Source organism: Cyprinodon tularosa, unplaced genomic scaffold, assembly GCF_016077235.1.
Source record: "Cyprinodon tularosa strain WSP-4 unplaced genomic scaffold, ASM1607723v1 ctg668, whole genome shotgun sequence".
Classification (NCBI taxonomy): Eukaryota; Metazoa; Chordata; class Actinopteri; order Cyprinodontiformes; family Cyprinodontidae; genus Cyprinodon; species Cyprinodon tularosa.
This window is the reverse complement of record NW_024039416.1, coordinates 450,020-474,816: the sequence shown is the minus strand read 5'-3', so window position 1 is coordinate 474,816 and position 24,797 is coordinate 450,020. Positions and strand designations below refer to the sequence as shown.

Sequence of the window (24,797 nt, the reverse complement as noted above, 5' to 3'; positions counted from 1 at the left end):
GCGGATTTAGGAAATGTGGGGCCCTAGGCAAAGACAGGCAGGGGGCCCTTTGAACTGAGAAGACAACACATAAAACAGACCCATTCTGCAGATAGATAAATGTTAATAGAGTAGACATCCATTATCTGTTCTAGGTTGTGTCCCTCTCTTCTTGTCCCTTTTCTTCTTGTTTTCCTCTCTATGTTTTGTACTCAGCTGACTTTTCATGCTGTCTCTAAAGGAATGAAAGATTTTTTCCAAGCACTAAGCTCACTTAGCTGATTGCTCCTTCCTGTGTTTCCAAAAAGGCCAAAGTAAATAACCCAGTCCTTCTTTTCACTGTAGACAAGCCATGATCTGCTTATCTGTTCTCCATTTTTCATTTGGATGAAATAATAGCTGCATGAATCATGACAGCAGACAAGATAGAGGAGACCAGGAGGCGGGGTTACCAATCTACTCGCTCTGGAGAGCAGAGTTAGCTGCTTTTAGATGTTGTCTCCAAAGTCTCCAGTAGCAGAAAAAAGTCTCTAGATTTGGCGCTAGGAGCTTTTTAGAAATCAAAGTGCTAGAGGGGTCTGAAAAGTGGCTAAATATAGCGACTAAAGCGCTAAGTTGGCAACACTGCTCTTTGCATGGTTTGTTTTCAAATGGTTTGCTGCTGTCTGTTTGGACCTTTCTGAACATGTGCAGCAAATGGACTGATCCAATATGGTGGACACTGAAGGGGGGGGCTAAGACACACTTAATATTATCAGTGTTCTGATGGTATTTTAGCCAAAGGATTTTTATCAAAAATATAATTAATGTGCACAAACAAGGAATAGGGCCCCCCAGGAACTTTGGGTCCTAAGAAACTGCCTAGTGGTAAATCCCCTCCCCCTGGTTTTGTGTTTGTTTACAGTAACACTGAGTAAATGGAGATATAATACTCTGAGTGTGTGTGATGGGTGAAAAGGAAGCAATGTGGCTAAGCTAGTTAGCACCTCCCAGCAAAGTTGCTGAAATAGTTAAGAAAAGTCCAAAATCCAGCGAGTCCAGTGAGACAATTACACTTAGAGGACTTTTTGGAATTTAGATTTAGGCTGTTTCTTAATTCAAAATTCACACACGGCTATGCAGACAGAGGGCCGCCGCAGACGGGCTAACGTTATCCCTGGCCGACGTTACCCTCGGAGGTCCGCTGGTTGCCATGGTTTTCTCAACTTCTGACTTTTTTTTTTTAAATTTTGCACTCAATCATTAAATGGGTCATATAGTGAAGATTAAAGTATAGAGTTTTTGCCTTAAACTATCTTAAAACGTACTTTTATTGAACAACGGCAACAGAAAAGAGAAATTTTAACTTAACAATCTGAGCTCTGTGAGTGCTAACCAGCTGCTGCTGCTGCTGCAGTGCATGCTGGGACAGCATCACTCTGGAGAACGGACAAGTCCGCTCTGATGCATGCTGGGTAAAGAGGGAGGGGCCAGAACAACATTCGGGGACTTTTTCCGTTTTCAATCTGCTGTTCTCGTGAACTGGAACAGCATTAGGGATGAGGAAGATGATTTTTCACTAGCACCCAAGAACGCACAAGTACACATAGTGAGAAACGGCCATAAACTAATAACAAGTCTTTCCAAGTGGACATGTCTGCACTGGTAGATTATTGGACTTGTTTTCAGCATAATGCTCACAAAAAATAATTAATCTAACAGAATCTGTTCTTGCCTAGAAGCTCCATCTCCAAACAAGTATAATACGAAGTTTTGGGTAGATCTGTGATTCTTGACTAGATGGACACTTTTTCCTGCAGCCGTAACTCGTTCCACAACATAGCAGCTGAAACCAAACAAAGCCAGATCACCTCTGGCCTTCCGCCTCCGTCTCATAAGCATCTTTAAAAGTCCCAGACCTGAGCTGCTCTAATGCATCTCGGTTGATCTGTAAATCAGTGAAATGACTCAATTATTTTATTAATGTTAAAGGGACTACACCCCAGAAACAATGCCAATGACCCCATTAACGATCCCATATGAAACAACAACAACCTACTAATAACACCTGCTATCTGCTATTTGGTTAGGTAATAGTATCCATCAGGGTGTCCAAGGTTATCGGTGCATACGTGCAGCTTTCTAATCAACCAGATAAAGTTATCAGCCCCAACTTATCGAGTAATAACCCTATCAGCTTTTATTTATTTATTTATTTATAAGCTACCAGCTAGTGTTCTATTCTAGTTAACAAACTGTGGCTTCATGTATGGCCTAACATACACACACACACACACACACACACACACACACACAAGGAGAGTTTTTAACCTAGAAAAACGGCCCTCACGGAGCCCGGTGGATCAGTCAGGGACCGGAAAAGAACAAACAGAACAAAACGAGCGAGGCGTGACTGAATAACCAGAGACGTCTGTTACTCCCACTCTGATCCCGGTACAAAAACCTGGAGCTCAGGTTTGGAAGAGCTCTGATCTCAAAGCAGACCGGCCATGGCGCAGGAATGAGGAGATAAAACAGATTAGTTGCAAAAGAAAAACTGATAAAAAGGGGAAAAAAATCAGCAGCTCAGTCCATTAGAGGTGCAGAAATAAAGCTTCTCAATGAGCCGATGTGGGAAGCTGCGTCCCTGGGTCCTGGTTTTCCTGATCTGCTTCATCTCCTCCGTGACGGGGAAGGAAGCCCAGCTGAGGTCGGCTCACTATCAGCACAGTGATGGACACGGCAACAGCTCCCACAGCGGCGGGATCCCCGTCGTCAGTTTCAAATGGGAACATGTGAAGACCCCTTACCTCCTTGCTTTATGGGTCTTTGTGTCTTTCTGTTGCAAACTTGGTGAGTAACTTTAAAAATAGGGATTTATTTCAGTCAGTAATTGTATCTCATCACCATAAATAATTAAATGTCCTTTTTAAAAAACCTGTTCATAAATTTAACAATTAACCTTTTATAGGGCGCTCAGTAAAATACTTTAAAAATCCAAATTTTAATACTTTTAATAGAGTTACTGGAATCCAGGAAAAGACCTTATTAACTTTGGAACATTCAAAAAATATGGATATTTTGATGGCAAAAATTAATGTCAAGGTAATAACAAGAAATGCCAACTTGCCCAAATATATTAAGGAAAATAACAAAAGTGCTTTTAATTAAAAAAAATCATGAAAAACACTCTGAAAGTGAAAGAAACACATTTTTTTGTGGTCCAACAGAACCTTAGAGACATTAATGCTGATACTGGAACTGACATTTTTCAGTTTATAAACCTAAATAGAATTGTTAACTAGGCTTATTAACTTTTTAACGTTTCAATTCACTTTTTACCAACTTAATTCACAGTAGGTATTTTATAATTGAAGGGCTCATTTAATTGTTGAAATGCCAAAATAAGATGTTCAGCCATGTAGCAGGATCTTGAGGGACGGGGGGCTCCATTTGTAAGCGGTATGCATGCGATTAAAACTGGTAACTTGGGCTATAAAGGGTTTAAAGGGTATAAAGGGTTAAGAAGCAAACTAAGCATCATGAGGAAAGGGTTTGCGTCCTTTGATCAGGTGGAGAAATGTATCCCTTTCTTTCCAATCTTCCGAATTTTTCCTTCCTTCCAGAAGTTCATCCAGTTTTATTTTCCATCGTCTTTGTCTGGATTTGAACAGAGAAGCAGAAGAGTTGAAATAATTTGCTTTAGTTTTGTTATTTTTTATAAATAAAATAGCTTTAGCGACACCTCTGGTGTGAAATAACAGTTCAGGGAAGGAAGAAATTCAACGATTTCCTACGTTTCTGCTGGTTAATGTGTTTTACACTGACAGTAGATCATTTGCACATGTTGCAACTTCTCATCATACATGTTCCAGCTGCAGTACAAAGTTGCTGGTGAAGATTCTCAGTCATCCAGGTCATAGTCATTTCAAAAAAGTTAAAAAAAACAATCCGCTGGACTTTGTTTCCAAGTTTGAAGACGTTTCTCTTCCCATCAGGAAGATTTATCAATTCAAAATGTCAGAAATAGCTTTTAGTTCCAGGTTTTATCCAGCAGCCCAACAAAGCCTGATTTTAGTTTAGAAAACATTCAAATAGAAACAGATGAACGGGTCCCCCCCTTTGGAATGGGGGTCGTTTGGCTTCTCTGTTAGCCTGCAATGCCCCATACCTGTCTAAAGGCTGATTTATACTCAGAAACCAGGTCGTCTGCGTGTGTCACAGATTCCAAAATTGTAGGAGGAGGCCTCTGATTGGTCAATTCTACATCCGCTCTACTTCTAATGCGTATTTCCTGTTTGGTTCCTTACCGTCTTGTTCTGTTTGTATGACCGCCATTGTGGAAAACGACTCGTGAAGATGGAGCAGCTAGCAGAGCGAGGTGCGTGAGAACGCTGGGACCCTTTTTCCACATGGATCCCCGCTCTTTTTCGTCCTCATGTCCCTCCGTTGTCGCATAAACTTGCCCCCACTTCCTCACCACATCTGCCGTATGTAGACCCACAGCTAGTTCCTGATTGGCCCTCTGGCGTTGTGGCGTGGAATAACATAGCGCAGACCACGCTTCAATATTGGGCAGAAATAAAAAATATCTGCGACAAGCTCACTGCAACAAATTGCTGCGGGAGGATAACCAGGCCTTAAGTCTCTGAATGGGGGGTCGTTAGAGGGAATTGTTGGCCTGGCTGAATAGGCGAGGTCTTCTGTTCTCCTGTAAAGGGGTTGGGGTTTTGATGATAGCGGGAAGGAATCAACACAATCGCTGCATTGGAGGTTTTTGAAAGCTGGAATCTGAGTGTCCCCCCCCTCTGCTTAAGGTTGTTTTTTCTTTCTTAACATAGATGGCTTCCTTCCTTCATGCCCCTCTCTGACCACCTGTCTTCTTTGTCCAGAATAGAAAAAGCCTTCTGGTTGGGAAGGGAAATGTCTTCAAACTTGGAAAGTGGATTGTTGTTTTGTTTTTTTACTTTTTTGGAATGACTATGACTTGGATGACTGAGAATCTACACCAGCATATTTAAACTTTTTTTTTATTCACATTATTCTGATTTATATGTTAAGAAACTAGAAGGTATTAGCTTTTAAATTATGTATCACACATGTAATTTGGTCAACAAAAGAAGCCAAACGACCCCCATTCCAAAGGGGGGGACCCGTTCATCCGTTTCTATTTGCATGTTTTCTAAACTAAAACCAGGCTTACACCAGGCTTACGATAGCCTTACACTTTATTTATTTTTATTTTATATTTCAGATTTCTCTGTGATTATTTGATTATATTCATTGATTTATTTTTCTTTTTTTCCCTACAAGTTATATCTCTGTTCTTCTTCTTATTGCCTTCTTTTAAAGGAAAAGTCCGCTCATATTCAGAAATCAAACTTTTGAAAGTACTTTAAATATGAAATTATTACATACTATTCAATAAATGATAAGTGTTTTTAATTAGTTAAAAATGACTCATTCTTCAATAAATGATAAACCAACGGATTTGCATAGAGGGGAAGCATTTCACCGAAACAATGAGTGTCAATCAAAAATATATGAATATTTAGTTCTGGTTACCATGCCGACAAAAGGTTAAAATCACACGATCCATCCCAGCCGCTGTCGCATCCCATTAGCTCTGTGCTAGAACTCAGAAATGGCTTCTTCTTCTCAGTGTTATATTACAAAAAAAAATATTCAATTACTTATTTAATTTATTACTTACTTTTTGGTGTTTTTTTGCAGCGAATGGCGATCTCACTTTAAATCGTTTTTTGTACATGACTAAAGGGATACACGTCCGTTATGGTAGTTTAACCCTTTATAGGGCAACTTAGCATTTTTGATCAATTAATACGCCTTACAAATTAAGTGTCGCCCTCCCCCGTCCCTCAATGAGGTCTAGAAGCACAAGATCTATATCCAGGCATTCAGCAAAGATGCTGCTACATGGCTGTACATCTTATTTTGGCGTTTGACCAATTACATGAGTCCTTGAATGCAGAGGTGGAAAGTAATGAAATACATTTACTCAAGTTACTGTATTGAGTAGGTTTTTTGTGTATTTTGTATTTTTCAAGTAGTTTTTAGAATCGGTAATTTAAATTTTACTTGATTACATTTTGAGTGAAGTATTGTATTTAGTTAAATTACAAATCCCATCCGTTACTGAGTCAAAAAAAAACTTTGGAAAACCGAAAGGAAGACAAAAAATGGGGCCCGGAAGCACTACAGCGAGTGCCGTGATCAGCATGTAGATCTAGACTACCAGGCGCCAAGTCTTTCTGTAGGAGATTGGGAACGAGATGGAGGTGGATCAGGAGAGCGACGACGGTTCAGAGAACGTTTCACTAGAAATGCTAGCTGAAACATCCAATTCTGCTGCCCAAAACGACCACATTTGAAAGACTGCTTTTCATTTAAATTCAAGAGGCCCAACAGTATCATCACGCAATGCCAGATGTGTCTGCCAAAGGTGACTGAACTGGCAGCATTCAATAACTTCACATCTAATCTATTTTCACTACATGGGAGAGATCCCCTGCCCCGTTCAACACTTTTTTTTTTTTATGTTACTAAGTAACTTTTACTTAAAATACATTTTAAATTAGCTACTTATTACTTTTACTTGAGTAATTTTTCTGATGGGTAATTTTACTTGTACTTGAGTAATATTTCATCCAAGTATTGGTACTTGTATTTGAGTATGATATTTTAGTACTTTTTCCACCTCTGCTTGAATGTGGGGCGTGGAAAACAAATCGATTTGGCAATATAACATGATTTTTGGCGTCCAAATATAATGTTGATCCTTAAGTTTCTAATATCAATTTAAAAAAAAACATATTTTTCCCTAAAACAATGCGCTACTTCTGCACCCCCACTGCGGCAGATGGGGCCCTTTTGCTCTGCATGTAGTAGATCAATCACAGTAGCAGATGCTGAGTGACTCAAACCCAAAACAAAATGGCTACCAAAATAACTGAATGATGAATATCTTTTACTGAATATACAGCACTCGCTTTTTGATCTTTAAATTTATTTTGATATTAGTTGGGTAGTATACCATAATATATCTTGATATTGCAATTTGTGACAATATCGTGTCGTGACCCAAGTATCAATACACAATATACAACAACCTTTTCAATACTCCCCCCTTGAATGATATATTACCTACTGTATATTAAGTTAAAAAAGTTAAGAAAAAAAAAGTAGAAATCTAATTGAAAAGGTAAAAAGTAAAGTAAAAAAGTTTATAAGCCTAGTTAACACTTATATTAAAATACATGTGAGTTCCAGTATCAGCATTAATGCCTCTAAGGTTATGTTGGACCAAAAAAATGCATTTCTTTCACTTTCAGAGTGTTTTCCATTAAATTCTTATAGAAGCACTTTTGTTATTTTGTCTTAATATATTCGGGCAAGTTGGCGTTTCTTGTTATTACATTGACATTCATGTTTGCCATCAAAATATTCATATTTTTTAAAGTTACAAAGGTAATTAGGTCCTGGATTCCAATGACACTATTGGCTGGAAATGTTGATTCCCAATGTATTTCACGGAGTGCCCTGTAAAGGGTTATAGTCTATTTTTCGTACAAAATTAAAGGGATAAACGCAAATCTGGCATCTTGCCCATTAATATTGACTATGGGTATGCTGGCCTGACAGGGTATGCTCATCTGACAGAACAACGGGAGGAATTTCACTTGCAGCTATCGTCTAACATTTTTCATTTTCCTGACATCCAACCGTCGCACCTTTCACCGAGGAACGGCTTTACAGGAGGAATAAACAAAATGAAACATGCTTGCTGTTAAAACAATCAATAAAAACTCAGTAAATAATAAATAATTGAAAAGCAAATGTATACAATGCTTTAAAAAAAAGCGAATTTCTTAAAGTCTAAAGGAGCTTTTAATAAAGCACCAGGAAGGAGAAGCTGCCTCCGATTATTTAGGTGAAATCCCATACAGTCATGACCTTTCATTTTCAAAGCCTGTAATGCGGGTGGATCAGTAGTGAGATACATAATCACAGGGAGGCTCATAAATAAAATCTGTGTCATAAAAAGATTTTATTGAAACTTGTTTGTGATCCAAATCCAGCCGCTGGCGGGTCGTACCAACTGCATGCTGCTGCAAAACTACCTGCACCTGCAAAACCAGCTCACCCTGACACAGCCCGCTGAAACTAGCCAATCTAATCTAATCTTTTTTAATCTGCTGGACTCTGGTAAAGCTCTATTTAGAGGTAAAAGGTCTGAATTTTCATAATCATTTAAAAAAGACAAAGTGGAGTGGTTCCTTCCTTCTATTCTATTCTATCTAAGTTTCTATCAAACATACCAAAGTTCAAAAAACTCTCAGAGCTCCGTTATCTGTCATCTGGAGAAAAGAGAGGGAGGGGACCACCTGCAGGGCTACAAAAACATGGACGTCCACTTGCACTGACAGGCTGGACAAACAGAGCGCTAATTAGAGAAGACGAGAGCTATGGGAACTCTGGAGGAATCTGGAAGAACAGCAAGGAGAGAGTTGTTGTTAAAGGAAAAGTCGGGTCACCGAGGGATAATCATTGGATCATTATTTAAAGTCGTGGGTGAGCGGTTAGGGTGTCAGACTTGGATCCCAAAGGTTACCGGTTCGACTCCTGACCCGCCAGGTTGGTGGGGGGAGTAATTAACCAGCGCTCTCCCCCATCCTCCTCCATGACTGAGGTACCCTGAGCATGGTACCGTCGCCATTGAGGGCTGCCCCCTTGCACGGGTGAGGCATAAATGCAATTTCATGGTGTGCAGTGTTCACTTGTGTGTGCTGTGTCACAATGACAATGGGAGTTGGAGGAGTTTCCCAAAGGGCTTTCACTTTCACTTTTTCACTTTCACTTTCACTAAACCTAAAACCATGGGCGTAGGTTTGCATAGGGACCATAGGGACATGTCCCTACCAAAATTTTGGAAGGACCTATTTGTCCCTACCAATAATTGGATGTAAACAACATGTTTATAATTTACTATACAGCAGCCGCCTCTTTTCCTCTCGCAGCTTCTCTGCCTGGTAGCTGCAGCTGCCTGCTCTTTCCTGTCCCTTTCACATAGCAGCGCATCAACTGTGCTGCGCGGTTTAACTCTCTGATTATTCTGCCTTAAGTTCCGCCTTCTCTCTTTCTGATTGCGTGTTTTCTAGTCTGTATGTGCGCGAAAAAAAAGACGCTAAAATAAATTAATATTGGGCTATGAAACTAGTCCAAATTAAAAAACTTATTATCTACGCTAAAACAGGCGAAAGCTTCTGATTGGAGTTCTTTAAAGAAGCAGGAGAGAGTTTTTTGATTTGTTGACTTGAGAAATGTAAGTTAGCAACGTTAGGATTTCTTTTATTTTATCTTTTAATCAGATAGCCAAAGGCTCCTTAAAGAAGATCTTTTATGAAATGAAACCAGGTGAAACAGAAACGTTTAAACGTTTCCTTTGGAGGAGTTCTGGATGGAGATTATTGTCAGACAAAAACTTTTTTTTTTTACTTCTTAAATGCTAATATTTTTTTTACAATCTTGATATAATTCCTGCTCTAAGTGGGTCGCTCTGTCGGCTAAAGGCACATTTTAGTGGCCCTATACTCCAGTTTACGATTAATCACTTACTAAATTAGTTCACGATTATTTAAATAATTTGTTAATATGATTGTTTCAGCCATAGATAAAATACATGAAATTAGCTACACAGAGTAACTACAGCCCAGATATACAACTTCTAATATTAATACTTTAAATGCTCAGTGTCAGTTCCTCCTATAGTTCCAGTGCACATGTAAATACAATACATTTATTTTCCGTCCCTTGAATGTATTATTCCAGAGAGAGCATATTAGATAAACAAAAAAAAATAAGAGTGGGGTTTACCTCTGCACAATTCTATATCTTCAGAAGAAAACACGGGATAAATCCACATATAGACTATATTTGGTTAAACAGACACTGTCTTAGTCGCAGGTAAATTTAAATGCAATCCTTTTCAAAGTGGAAAAACTCCCAATTCCACAATCATCAGAGCCAGTTATGCTTTAAATATTGATAAACAGCATCTAGTGCATGTAGTGCTTATAAGATTTGTATTAATGTAGCAAGAAATGCTGCTGTTCTCTTTTAACAAAATGAGCCCTGAAGCTCACATTAAGCATAAAAAAGAGCATGCATATTTTTTGCAAAGGACCAATGAACCTGAAGAATAGTGTCCCTACCAAAGTTGAAATCAAACCTACGCCCTTGCCTAAAACTAATAGGTTCGCGTGATTTAATGAAGTTAGCGTTAATCAGTAAAAAAAACAATAGTTTTTGTCATGATCAATGAGTCTGGGAGCGGCCATTTTGCCCCATATAGTAACACCTCACTCCTGACATCTGACAGCTAAAAAACATTTAGCATTTATGAAAGCTGGGATTCTCTCTCAATATCACTGAATTCATCAGCTTATTGATTTTATATAATTAGTAAAACAGAATTTGTAAAGGAAACAAAGTAAGGAAAAAGCATTATGAGTATCAAGTCTTTAGTACAGAGGCCATAACAGGGGCCAGCACATGATTGGCAAGGGCACAGGCCACCGTTGACCCCTGTCTAGAGCCGCCCATGTTTCCGATCCCTGATCCCTGAGTAAAATCCAGAGGTGAAGAAGATGCTTGTTGAGATTTGTTGACTCACCTGGTTGTTTGGACGCCTGGAGTCCCTGCAGGGGCTCCTAAACCCTTCCGTGCTGTGGCCCTTTCAAATGCAAAACCTTCAGCTCCATTTCCACACCGTGCCGAGATTGGTCCGATCACAGAAACCGGGATAACTGTTGAGTGTAAATGGCACGCAAACTGAACCGGACCGCGTCAGACACAATCGACCGTGCTACACTGGTGCTAGTTGATCAGTAGGGCTCGCCATGGTTCAGTTCTGGCTCGGTTCTCACATAACAAAGAGCGTCATCTCCTTAAAATCACCCTCTGTAATCAGGAAATTTCAGACATTCATAAAAATCCTAGCTCCCCTAACATGACACACGATTTCCAGTTATAATTCTGCTTAGAAGTCTGATGAACCTCAACTCCTGTTGTTGTTTCCTGCGTCTGTAAGCCCTGATTAGACTGTCGTTTGTCGTATCCACTTCCCAAAAGCCGACTGCCAAGTAAATTTGCACTTGTTTCTAGATGTTGGAGCTTGGCCTGTTTTCCAGTGTAGTCCTGTTTCTCTAAATGTGACTAACTGGATGTGCTCTCCTCATCCTCTGACATGGGAGCTGGCTCTGAGCTTATTTTCTCAAAAGAAGATTAATAATCTAACAGAATCTGCTCTACTTCAGTATATTAATCACAAACCAAGATCAGCAAAAATGTTTGCATGGATCCAACATAGTAAAACTTGGTTAAACTGAAAAAAAGACACCAAAGTGACAGAGGACTGTGAGGATTAGAGTTTATTAGGTTGTGTTTCTGTTCAGAGGTGAAAGAGTTCAGACGCCTGAAGTCCTTAATAACAGCCTGCTTTGTGAGCCGAGATTGTTCAGAATAAATTGGGCGGATTTCATGGAAGAGAATGTAAACTGAAGACATAATTAGAGGTTTCTCAGTGTGTCTGAAATCAGCCTTATCGTCTTATTTAAAGAGTCTCCGTGTGTTTCTCCTCCAGTCATCGAGGCCAACCACCATGTGACCGCCTACATCCCAGAGAGCGCTCTGCTCATCTGCTTCGGCTTCATCCTGGGAGGGATGATCTGGGGTGCAGACAAGGTCCAGACCTTTTCGCTCACCCCCACTACGTTCTTCTTCTACCTGCTGCCCCAGGTCATCCTGGACGCAGGCTACGCCATGCCAAACAAGCTCTTCTTCACCAACATGGGAGCCATCCTGGTTTACGCCATCATCGGGACCTGCTGGAACGCTGCCACCCTGGGGCTGTCGCTGTGGGGGTGTCACCAGGGCGGAGCCATGGGTAACTGGGCCTCTTTAACAGCATTTACACATATAGCAACTTTAGGATTCTAGGCTTTTTATTAATTAACCTGATAATTAGGAGGAAAATAAAAAAAAATAAAATAAAATCCCTGACAGAAATAGAAAGAAATATGAGATAATTAAAATATAATTAACTTCTATTTTTTTTTTTTTTTGTGTGTGTGACAATAAAGGGATTTTCTATTGTACTCTAGATATAGATCCAGCCAAAAATATTTCCTGTAATAAATTAATTCCTGAAAAAATTAACAAAACAGAAAGAAATGTGAGATTTAAAGAAAATATTGAACTTTTTGGGGGGGTTGATGGAAAAAAAAATAAGATTACTTATTTAGCAGAATAAACCAAAAAAAAAAAAAAAAAAAGCTTATTTTAATCAATTTATAGGCAAGTAAGTAATCCAGCAGTGTGACACTGGGGGGCGCTGTTCCACCTTTGCTTAGATACAGTTGAAAGTTTACAAACCCGATGTTATACATTCACAGTAGTGATTCAAATGATACAAAACTGAAAAATAATATTTATAAAATTATAATAAATAAAAATGTACTAAATATTGTTTTTGATTTTTTTTATATATAACTCTAAAATACGAACTTTGAACCATCGTCCCTGTCAACAGTTGCAGAAACATTAATATTTCCTGAAAGCTCCTGATTTAATCAATTATTGCCTCAAAGTGATGCTCAACAACAACAACAGGCTTCTTTTTTTTTTTTTTTTTATTAATTAATATTTGTGCATGTTAATTCGTTCAAGTTTTTTTTTCATGATTTTAATTTTTTCATAATTTTTTTTTCATCATTTTTATTTTATTACTACTTTTGTCAATTTCAGTATATTTTTACAGCCAGCTGATCTTCTCTACCTTTAATGGGAGGGTGTGTGAACTTTAGAGCAAAAACTGTATCTATATAGATACAGTTGTTATACAATTTCCTCATTGTGGGACAAATAAAGGGATTTTCTGTTGTCTGTAATAAATAATCCTGAAATAAATTAATGAACTGCAGTAAAAATGTTCTGAAATGACAAAAGACAAAGATAATATTCATGTAATATTAATATTTAATTTAGTTTTTTTTCCTACCAATTCACTTTTAAAAAAGATATTTTAACTAGAGATAAAGAAACTTGAGATGTAATTCACTGAAAAAGCGCCTTTATTCAAACTTAACTGAATTAGAACAGCAGCAGCAGATCCATTCAAGCTCCCATGTTTCATCTTCTACTGTGAAAGTGGATTTTTTCCCCTGAACTTCGTCTTGCAGGTGACATTGACATCGGGCTTCTCCAGTATCTCCTGTTCGGCAGCCTGATCGCCGCCGTGGACCCCGTGGCGGTCATCGCCGTGTTTGAGCAGGTCCACGTCAACGAGGTCCTCTTCATCATGGTGTTCGGAGAGTCGTTGCTCAACGACGGGGTTACAGTGGTTCGTATTCAGCTGTGCAAAGACATAACCTGACTGTGCGTGATCTCCCCTACAGGTGGTTGTTAAAGGGATTTATGAATTCAAAGCAATACGCCAACCACAAACCTAAAATGTATTTCTTTCAATTCTTTACTAAGACCAAAAACTTAAAGTGGTCATTCTCAGAGTTTGATCCACCATTTGGAAAAAGTAGATAATTGCTGATTTAAATCAGCTTAATGAATGGTTTATAAACGTAGATTGCTTTCTAACAAAAGGCTTAAAACTTTCCTTTTTGACAAAGCTTCTAGTTAGAGTGGCTCAGGTTATCCTCTATAGTTCTGCTGCTATAGGCTTAGACTGCTGGAGGACATAGGGACCCCTTTTTCATCATTCTGCTTCATTCTATCTCTATTCTCCCACTCTGCAGAATCTATTAGTTCAATCTCTAACGTTCTGCTCTCTCTGCTTTTTCTCATAGTAGCTTCATCTGGTCTGTTCCTGTTTGGCTGTGACTCCATCCTGGAGAGAAATATCAGCTGTGCTGCTGCCATCAACACCTTTGTTTCTAGATGTTGGAGCTTGGCCTGTTTTCCAGTGTAGTCCTGTTTCTCTGACTGTGACTAACTGGATGTGCTCTCTTCATCCTCTGACATGGGAGCTGGCTCGGAGCTCATCTGCCTGGCTGTGTGTTTCCTGGACGGGGCCGCCTGTGGAGCTGGTTGACAGTTGCCTTTTGTATCTATGCTTCTTTTTCTATGTCTGCTTCTGTCTCCTTGAACCCCAGTGGGCCTCAGCAGATGGCCGCTCACACTGAGCCTGGTTCTGCTGGAGGTTTCTTCCTGTTCAAAGGGAGTTTTTCCTCTCCACTGTCGCTACAAGCATGCTTAGTGTGAGGGATTGCTGAAGAGTCAATGAGTCGATGCAATCAGCTGGTTTTCCTTAGATAGAAAACTTTGAATCAATCTGACTGGATGATCTGGTTGAACTGGAAAGTGACCTGAGATGACATGATGTGAATTGGCGCTATAGAAATAAACTGAATAGAATTAACAGAACTAAAATGAAATTAAAAGGTTTTTTATTTTCACTTGATCAAAGATACGTACTGAAATATTTAAACTCTTAAAGGGTTTTTAACACTCCAAACCAACATCTGTTGTTTGTTTCTCCATCTTCTAGGTGCTCTTCAACGTGTTTGATGCATTCGTGTCTCTCGGAGGAGGTGCAATTGATGCTAAGGAGATCGTTAAAGGAATAGGTCAGACATTTTTCTGAGTTTTTAACAGGGAATCTGATGAGATCTGCCTGGAAAATCCTGCAGCTTCAGAGAACCTGATCTCTTTCCCTGTTTCTGCAGTTTCCTTCTTCGTGGTGGCGTTCGGCGGTTCGCTCGTTGGCTTCGTTTTTGGCCTGCTGGTCGCTCTGCTGACCAGATGTACCAAAAACATCCAGATCATCGAGCCGGGCTTCATTTTCGTCCTGGGATACCTGTCCTACCTCACGGCAGAGATGCTCTCTCTGTCTGCCATCCTCTCGTGAGTACAGGAGGATGTGTTTTATCAGTAACATTCAGGGGCAGTTCTAGGAAATTATTTCTGGGGTGGCCAATGATTGGCTAGGGGTGGCTATGGCTCCCCCGGCCACCCCTCTAGATGCGCTGTTCTGTCAGATGAGCATACCTCATCAGACCAGCATAGCCATAGTCAATACGCATGCACAAGACGTCAGATTCGTGTTTATCCCTTTAGTTTTGTATGAAAAATAGACTTTAAAGGGGTCATAAAATGCAAAAACTGAGTTTATATTGTCATAGATGAATAATAGTTCGGTGGGTGAAGTCGACGTACAGTGATCAAACCCTGGGGCGTGCTTTGGTGGAACAGTGGGTAGTGCACACGACCCATATATGGAGGCCTTAGTGTCTCTCCCCCTCTCTCATAACCGCTTTCCTGTCCGCCTACTGTCCATAAAAGCGGGACACTAGTACCGAAAAACAAAAAAAAAGAAGTTCAAACCCATCAACTCCTCCTTTCTCTGCAAATCTCACAATTCTAAACTTCCACCATAAAACGGGTGAATCCAAACGAAGCACCGAGTTGATGTAACCCTAACCCTAGAATCATTCTATCACCCTATTAGAGACCTGAAGGACCAGATACCCTATAGAATCATTCTATCACCCTATTAGAGACCTGAAGGACCAGATACCCTATAGAATCATTCTATCACCCTATTAGAGACCTGAAGGACCAGATACCCTATAGAATCATTCTATCACCCTATTAGAGACCTGAAGGACCAGATACCCTATAGAATCCTTCTATCACCCTATTAGAGACCTGAAGGACCAGATACCCTATAGAATCCTTCTATCACCCTATTAGAGACCTGAAGGACCAGATACCCTATAGAATCATTCTATCACCCTATTAGAGACCTGAAGGACCAGATACCCTATAGAATCATTCTATCACCCTATTAGAGACCTGAAGGACCAGATACCCTATAGAATCATTCTATCACCCTATTAGAGACCTGAAGGACCAGATACCCTATAGAATCATTCTATCACCCTATTAGAGACCTGTAGGACCAGATACCGTATAGAATCATTCTATCACCCTATTAGAGACCTGAAGGACCAGATACCCTATAGAATCATTCTATCACCCTATTAGAGACCTGAAGGACCAGATACTCTATAGAATCATTCTATCACCCTATTAGAGACCTGAAGGACCAGATACCTTATAGAATCATTCTATCACCCTATTAGAGACCTGAAGGACCAGATACCCTATAGAATCATTCTATAACCCTATTAGAGACCTGAAGGACCAGATACCCTATATAATCATTCTATCACCATATTAGAGACCTGAAGGACCAGATACCCTATAGAATCATTCTATCACCCTATTAGAGACCTGAAGGACCAGATACCCTATAGAATCATTCTATCACCCTATTAGAGACCTGAAGGACCAGATACCCTATAGAATCATTCTATCACCCTATTAGAGACCTGAAGGACCAGATACCCTATAGAATCATTCTATAACCCTATTAGAGACCTGAAGGACCAGATACCCTATAGAATCATTCTATAACCCTATTAGAGACCTGAAGGACCAGATACCCTATAGAATCATTCTATCACCCCTTTAAACTACCTCAACGGGCGCGTATCCCTTTAGTCATGTACAAAAAAACAATTTAAGGTCAGATCACTGTACGCTTCGAAAAACACCAAAAAGTAAGTAATTAAATATTTGTTTTGTACATGACTAATGGGATACACGCCCCTTGAGGGGATAAACTAAATGGATAAATGGGCATTGACTATGGGTATGCTGGTCTGACTGGGTATGCTCATCTGACAGAACACAGACTGCAACACAGACCCCTGAAGCTCCAGGATTTGCTTCCTCTGACCGTTTCCGTTTCTGTTCTGAAGGATTCTTTTCTGCGGTATGTGCTGTCAGAAGTATATCAATGCAAACATGGCTGAGACCTCCGTCGAAACCGTCCGTTACGCCATGAAGGTTTTTGCCAACGGCTCGGAAACCATCATCTTCGTCTTCCTCGGCATCTCCGCCATCGACAAGGTGATCTGGGTTTGGAACACGGGCTTCATCCTCCTCACTCTGCTCTTCATCTTGGTCTACAGGTTCATCGGTGAGAGGTTTTGGGGCTTAGCGGTGTTTGTCGCAGGGTCGGCCGGGTCACAGAGCTTACGCCTCATGTTTGCGTTTCAGGGGTGTTCTTACTCACCTGGATCCTGAACAGATTCAGGCTGGTCCCCATAGATTTTGTGGATCAGGTGATCATGGGCTATGGCGGCCTGCGAGGGGCCGTGGCCTACGGGCTGGCAACGTTGCTGGACGAGACTAAGATAAAGGAGAAGAACCTGATGGTGTGCACGACTCTCATCGTCGTCTATTTCACTGTGATTTTCCAGGTGAGATCTGGGTTCATTCAGCCGCTGTTCTCTCCTCTCACACACAGAGTCATTTTTACACTATTCTCCAAGCAAAGAATGTATTTTGTAAATAAAATAAATAAATAAATGCAACCCAGAAATTTTGGCCATTTCTATGCATAGATAAACATGAGAAAGTGTCAGTTGGGCCCGGTACCCCGGTGCCCGCCGGTCTCCAGGGGTTGTTTGTTTTGGCTAGTGTTGTACAGATGCCATTTTTTGGCCCCGATACTCGATACCTGGCTGTGCAGTATTTGCCGATACCGATACCATAATAATGTAAAATAATTGCCATCATGGCTTTGTCAAGCTGCTGCCTACCTTTGTGAAGCAGGAAAAAATCTAACACAAAGTGAATCCAGTAGAACTTTTTATTGCCTACCAGGAGTGGGTGACAATAGTTGAAGAAACTTATGGCTCTCAAAATGGTATCGGTGCCCTGGTTGTTGGTACTCGCCGATACCGATACCACCATTTTAGGGCAGTATCGGGGCCCCGTCCTATACTGGTATCGGTATAGGTGCAACACTAGTTTTGGCATGTTTGGATAAATGATTAGCTTCTCCAAGACCTGTTCTTCTGACTGAAATACCTTCTGACCTTCAGGGACTGACGATGAAGCCTTTGGTCCAATGGCTGAGAGTAAAGAGAGCCGCCAACGTTGATCTCATGCTGATAGAAAAAGTGCAGAACAAGGTGAATATCTGAAGCAAACACTCACGTTTCTGAGCGCGGTGGACGTCACACCGGCTGTCCTTTTCTCTGCTGCAGGTGTTCGAACACGCGCTGATTGCTATTGAGGACATTTCAGGACAAATTGGACACAACTACCTGAGGGACAAGTGAGTACCGGAGCTCCTGTTTGAAAATCACCATCAGACTCAGGAGTTACAAGGATTTCCTCCTTAAAGGTGGAAGAACTTTGAGGAGAAGTGGATGTCATGGATCCTGATGAAGCCGTCAGCGAGAAAGCAGCAGGACCGCCTCTTCACCGTCTTCCACCAGCTGAACCTGAAGGACGCCATGCAGTACGTGAGCGAGGTGAGGACCCGTGCCCTGGGGGGGGCTTCTGTCCAACCTTGGCATGGTGACAGAATCATCCCGGTCTCCTGTTGTTTCAGGGTGAGCACAGAGGCTCTCTGGAGTTCATCCGCAACGAAAGCGCATTTGTGGACTTCAAGAAGAAGTTTGGCAAAGAATTCTCAGACGCCATGCCAGACATCATGGCGGACATGGACGATGATGAGGATGGAGCTTCATCCATGAGGTGGGACTCCAGATAATCTTTAAATCTTTAAGAGTTCTGAGTGAACGGTTCTCCAGAATCCCTGAAGGTCTGTTAAAGTTTGTCTCTGGCTGATTGAAGTTTGATCCCTCGTTAAGTCAAATAACTCGTTAAGCAAAAGCAAAACTACTCCTCAGCTCCAGATGTTTCTCCAGTTATGAAAAGATTGAGGCAAAGCTGGACAGCAGCTACTTATCTAGTTTACCGAATGATTGCAATGTACAGAAGAAGCCCTCATCTCCATCCGTCCACCGCTGCGCTTCACAGTTGGTCAGAGGTGTTTGTGCTGATCTTCTGTGTCGGGTTGTGGCCATCATGGTCTAACCTGACTCTGCCAGATGGATTTGCTCCGCATATCCATCTGGAAACCTTCCGTTGAAGTAATTTTGGGAAGGGGCGAAAATACTGGTTAGCTGATTGGCCTATGTTGGTGATAGACGGGCCAAATAAACCAATCAGATCAACGAAGCATATGAAATACTAACAGAGCGACGACGAAGAGGAGCCAATTGATAGATCAAACTCTTGCAGAAACCAGTCGGGAGAAGAGCAAAAACATCTTTTCCTCTGAGAAAAGCCTCCAGAGCAGTGTTTTGCTCTTCTTTCATTGAAGAAATACTCTGTAATTACGATACAACTTGCTCGATAGCCACGCTAACGCTAGTTTCATCGGCTGAAGCAGCCATGTTCTTTAGACTGAACTGTGGCGCTTCTCGTTGCGTCACACCTCAACCCGCCTCAAAGCCAACGCTGATTGGATGGTCGTTTGGTGAACGGCTCCAAATTTTCTTTAACAGAGTCTCCAGACTGATTAGCGAGTAAAACCTTGAAAGCTCGCGAGATCAGGATGGTCTCATGAGGCTAATCATGGTCATCTGTACATTGCTGTCCAGTGGACAGTTTTCCAGATGTCTTCATCTAGATACAGTCCTAGATAGAAAAGGTCATGACGTTTGAACTTTGGCCTGCCAAAGCGGGCATACACTGTGCGATATTTTAAATCATTGCACACAGTTACAGCCCAAACTTTACAACGAAACTGCAGGGTTTAGAAGTTGACACCTCACGACGCTCTGATGCAATCTACCTGCTCACACTGCATGTCTAAAAACCAACGTATCAATACTATTAAATCTCTGGTGTATATTTGGGCATCTAAAGTCATCTTTTTAATTGTTTTAGGATCTGGTAATAACCAGTTCAGATTTACACTGCAAAAGTGTAAATCTAAATAAGTCATTTTTTTCTTGAATTGAGCAGTTAAGTGAGACACTCACATGGAATGTGAAATTTATAGTTAAAATAAGAAAAAAAACAACCGCATTGTCCTATATTAAGTGCATAATATCAAAATATTTTGTTTTAAGAGTAAAAATCCTCATTCCATTGGGAGATCATCATCTTATTTTCCTACTCAAATTAAAGTCGTAGGGAAATCATATTTAAATGTCAAATCATTCTGGCTTAAATATGTATATAAATGTACTCTTTATCAGACAAGATTGTCCCAAAAGTTAGAAAATTTCTTAAAATCTTATCTCCTGCAGGCCAGTTAGTTCTACGTCAGCCTGAACACCTAAATTCAGCCAATCATATATCAACGGTCATCTGTCAATCAAATGTTTTCGGTCATAGCATCTTGATTCATATGTCGCAGCTAATATACGCAACGGTTGAAATCAGAATCCTTTCCTTTCCCATTGAGTTGCGTCCCAGTGTTCACGGGGATGGACGTCTGTGTCTTCGGCAGGCGTAGAGCTAACAGAACTGGCAGCGTTGCGAGGCAAGGGCTCAAACATGTACGGCTGGAAGCCTTCTACACCAAACCAAGCTTCTACCGCCCTGGCGTCCTCTTCCACAACATCTTCATCCCCGCTTTCCTCCTCTAAATAAAAAATGGATGACGGAGGAGACTCATCCACGACCTCCGACACTAAACTCTCCTCCTCTTGCATGTTTCCTCTGTCCATAGCGTTCCTTGACAGCGTCGTTTCTAAGTCACCAATTTAGTGCTAATTGGTCCCAATGGAATTTCCCATAGGGAACCTGCTAGCACTAAGTTGCTAACTGGTTAGCAAGATGCTTCCGACAAACCGGCTACAACCAAACATGCTTGAGAACCTTCCTCCACAGCAATCCCGCCCTTTTGATATACAACCAATCACTCACTTTATTCATTCGTGTAAAGTCGAGCACCACCTGGAAGAATTCGGAAATGCAACAGTTGGATAGGCCGCTTCCCTACGACTTTAATAGTAAAAATCATCATTCCATTGGCAGATTATCTTATTTTCATACTCAAATCAATAAATACACTTAATTTAAGAAATGTGTATGTATTTCTAGATTGTTTTTGCAGTGTAGTAGGTTCTTATATGCTGAAAGTCTAGAATATAGAGCAGGGTGTGCTTTGCTGTTATAAATCACTTGTTATAAATGTAAATAATATTTAAACAGTGGCGCTCCAATGAGGAACAGAATGAATTGTCAGAATTTATTATTTTCCATCAAAACAAATCTAATATATTTGACGGCTGATGGATGTAATGTTCTACAGAAGAGACCCAGTACCGTCGGTCAGTCTGGAGATGCATGAGCAGAACATGAGAGGACTTCGAGGAGCAGAGGAGATGAATTCTCACCACCTCCTGGAGCAGCATCTCTACAAAGGCAGGAAGCAGGTAAAGATGCTCAGTTAGGCAGGAGCTGCACACCCACACATCAGCTTCCATCTGTCCTCACGTCCGCTCCTCTTTCTGGCCCAAAAGCACCGTCACAAGTTCAGTCGCAGCCAGTTTGGCATCAACCAGGATGAAGATGAGGTCCAGGAGATCTTCCAGAGAACCATGAGGAACCGTCTGGAGTCCTTTAAGTCTGGAAAGAGGGGCGTGGCTCCACCGAAGACCATCACGAAGCACACGAAGAGAGAGGATCAGCAAAAGGTCTCAGCGTCTTTAAACCGCTTTAGTTCTTCACCAGATGATGGAACAGAGAGCAGCTAACTTTCTCTTCTGCTTCACCTGGTGTCCAATTAATGATGAATCCTGGGTTTTATTTAATTTACAGCAGAGTATTTCAGTATTTTTAGAAATAAAAGCAATGTCTGTGTTTTGTTTCCATTTCAGATGCCGAATGGAAAGCATAAAGGCTACCAGTCCGGTGATGAAGGTCAGTATCTAGAAACATAGATCCATCATATTTGAGTTCTATTTCTTCCTAGAACATCTTCAAAGCTTTTTAAGGTTTACATAAAGCTTGACCAACACGCTTTGCCCCACAATGAATCATGGGAAATGTAGGAATGTTTGGAATGTAGCTTAAACCATAGACATTATATATGTAGACGCCTCGTTGGACGCTGTCGGCACTGAGGCCGACGTGCTAGGGGGCGGCCATCTTGGGTCAGATAGCTGCTGTCAGAATGAACAGGAGGCGCCTTAGATCTCATTTTAATCACATGAAAGACGAGTCAGAGATAATATTTTTATTCAAATTAAAAATTAAACTTGACTGAAACTGGATGAGATATCTGCAAAGTTAAATATTTTTTTAATTAAATATTAATAGGAAAAACACTGAGTTTTATATTATTAGATTATGTTTTTCATATATTATATATTTATATTATTAATATTCAGTATTTTTAAGGATTGCTCTTTAATAATGAGTATTATGATCTATAGAGGAAAATTTGTTGTAATGTGATTTAGAAAACACAGTAAAGGTATTATTTTGTTTTTTTAAATTAATTTTATGGTCATTTTTATTTATTTTTTGTCATTGTAAAGAATTTTTTGTCAAATCATAGTGAATAGTAAATGTATGTTGTTTCTAACTAAAGGCTTTTTGTCTTTATGTTTATCTAAACGTTTTCCAAAACTCTTTTTTAAACTATGTTCTATCATTATATACGCAAATGTGAACATTTGATCTTTAATCAGTTCATGTGTGTCATACATTATATATATATATATATATATTTTAGAATTTGTTTTGTTCTTTTAAGGAGTTGTGAGATGTAAGAGATAACTGTAATATTATCTCTGACTTGTTTTTCATGTGATTAAAATAAGAGAATAGGCAGGTCGCCGGCGAGGGGGTGGATGGCTAACCTGACTCCTCCAGATGGATATGCGGAGCAAATCCATCTAAAACCTTCCGTTGCAGTAATTTTGGGAAGGGGCGAAAATACTGGTTAGCTGATTGGCCTATGTTGGTGATAGACGGGCCAAATAAACCAATCAGATCAACGAAGCATATGACGTACTAACAGAGCGACGACGAAGAGGAGCCAATTGATAGATCAAACTCTTGCCAAAAGCAGTCGGGAGAAGAGCAAAAACATCTTTTCCTCTGAGAAAAGCCTCCAGAGCAGTGTTTTGCTCTTCTTTCAGTGAAGAAATACTCTGTAATTCCGATAAAACTTGCTCGATAGCCACGCTAACGCTAGTTTCATCGGCTGAAGCCGCCATGTTCTTTAGACTGAACTGTCACGCTTCTCGTTGCGTCACACCTCAACCCGCCTCAAAGCCAACGCTGATTGGACGTTCCTTTGGTGAACGGCTCCAAATTTTCTTTAACGGAGAGTCTCCAGACTGATTAGCGACTGAAACCTTGAAAGCTCGCGAGATCAGGATGGTCTCACGATGCTAGAGGATGGCCGCCCTCTAGGCAACTCGGCCAGTGCCCAATGAGGCTGATATAGGAAATGTGGGGCCTTGGCAAAGACAGGCAGGGGGCCCTCTGAACTGAGAAGACAACACATAAAACAGACCCATTCTACAGAGAGAAATGTTAATAGAATAGACATCCATCATCTGTTCTAGGTTTTGTCCCTCTCTTCTTGTTTTGACTGAAACCATCTTTTTTCCAGATTTTGAGTTTTCTGAAGGCAACAGTGCTTCAGGCTACGATGCTTCCTTCCCTGTGAGACCCAGCTACATAGCAGGAGGTAGATCCTCATCATGACTCCCTCTGTCGTTTCCACCCAGCCGGTTTCTCATCCGCTTCCTGTGTCTCTCCTTGCAGCTGGAATCGTGAACCCGGCCTTCATGCCTGACTTAGAGGACTGGTCGCCGGTGCACATCCCTCCCTGGTTGGCGGACGCCGAGCTGGAGGAGGACCCGGTGGCACCGTCAGAGCGAGCCCAGGTGAGGCTGCCATGGATGCGAGGACACCTCCACCGCCTGTCTTCTCTACGATCCAGCACTCGATCCGAGGAGCAGCCGGGGCGCCGAGACCAGCTGCCCCCACCTCCCCCTCGCCCTGACAGAGAGGAGTATCGCCTGTAGCTCCACCCAGAGACAGAAACTGACCTCAGACTCTGCGCAGCTTCCAGGACGTCCACCAGAGAATCAAAACTTTCAAGGAAAATACTGTTTTTAAGTCAGCTACTTCATCCGCTTTGTGCTCATCGGAAAACATCGACTGCTACTGGGAACTCTGGTTGAACTGGATGAAGCAGTGCTTTGGGAGTTTCCGGTTCCCAAATGTGAGAAACCTGAATACATGGATGATGAGGGCGTTTATGATTAGAGGGACATAAAAAAAATCAAATCTGTGATCTGAATTTATGCTTTTTATAATTTTTCTTAGAGCTTAATATATATCTGCTGTAAAAATGTTTATGTAAGATAAAAAAAAGACAGTCATGTATTTATTCAGTTTTTCTTGTCAGGACTTCAGAGATTAACTTAGGATTAACTTAACTTAGGACTTAGGATTTAACTTGTGTGAATGTTTTCTGACTGACTGGAAAACAGGCTTTAGAAATAAAATGGAAGAAACTTTTGGCTTCGGTGGAGTTTGTTTTAAACTTGAACTAAGCCCAGATTCCATCTTTCCTTCTATAAACATGATAACCTCTCCTGATGTGGTTCTGTTGGCTTCATTAGTAGGGATGCACGATATCGGGATTTTGGCCGATATCCGATATGCCGATATTTTAAAACTCATGTAGCCGATAACCGATATCGATACCGATGTTAAAGCTGGACAAAAATAAGTAGTCATTGAAAATAGCAGTTTTGTTATCCATTTCTGACACTTTGAAAAATAATATACTCAAATATATTTTCATATGCTGATATCAAATAGATTTTTAAAAACGCGGTATCGATCTATTTTACTTTCAAAATCTCCTGAAATTTCATCGTTCTGTTACAAACTCT

General features: G+C 40.8%; 1 protein-coding gene across 2 annotated transcripts in view; it reads left to right on the top strand.

Moving 5' to 3' along the window:
• The window catches only part of LOC119771385 (sodium/hydrogen exchanger 3-like), a 36,782-nt gene extending 12,637 nt beyond the window's left edge, over window positions 1–24,145 (top strand). The window contains exons 1-16 of one of the 2 annotated variants that reach the window (XM_038267270.1): window positions 2,525–2,811; window positions 11,621–11,923; window positions 13,218–13,378; window positions 14,540–14,618; window positions 14,718–14,895; window positions 16,818–17,038; window positions 17,119–17,321; window positions 17,949–18,038; window positions 18,114–18,184; window positions 18,254–18,383; window positions 18,464–18,609; window positions 21,185–21,308; window positions 21,396–21,569; window positions 21,753–21,795; window positions 23,501–23,578; window positions 23,656–24,145. In XM_038267270.1, coding sequence (XP_038123198.1) covers window positions 2,580–2,811; window positions 11,621–11,923; window positions 13,218–13,378; window positions 14,540–14,618; window positions 14,718–14,895; window positions 16,818–17,038; window positions 17,119–17,321; window positions 17,949–18,038; window positions 18,114–18,184; window positions 18,254–18,383; window positions 18,464–18,609; window positions 21,185–21,308; window positions 21,396–21,569; window positions 21,753–21,795; window positions 23,501–23,578; window positions 23,656–23,918 — 2,496 coding nt within the window. In that variant the 5' untranslated portion in view covers window positions 2,525–2,579 and the 3' untranslated portion in view covers window positions 23,919–24,145. Of the gene's footprint in view, window positions 1–2,524; window positions 2,812–11,620; window positions 11,924–13,217; window positions 13,379–14,539; window positions 14,619–14,717; window positions 14,896–16,817; window positions 17,039–17,118; window positions 17,322–17,948; window positions 18,039–18,113; window positions 18,185–18,253; window positions 18,384–18,463; window positions 18,610–21,184; window positions 21,309–21,395; window positions 21,570–21,752; window positions 21,796–23,500; window positions 23,579–23,655 lie in introns of those variants that run through there. The other variant, XM_038267269.1, reaches the window with a different exon arrangement.
• Window positions 24,146–24,797: the final 652 nt, after the last annotated feature.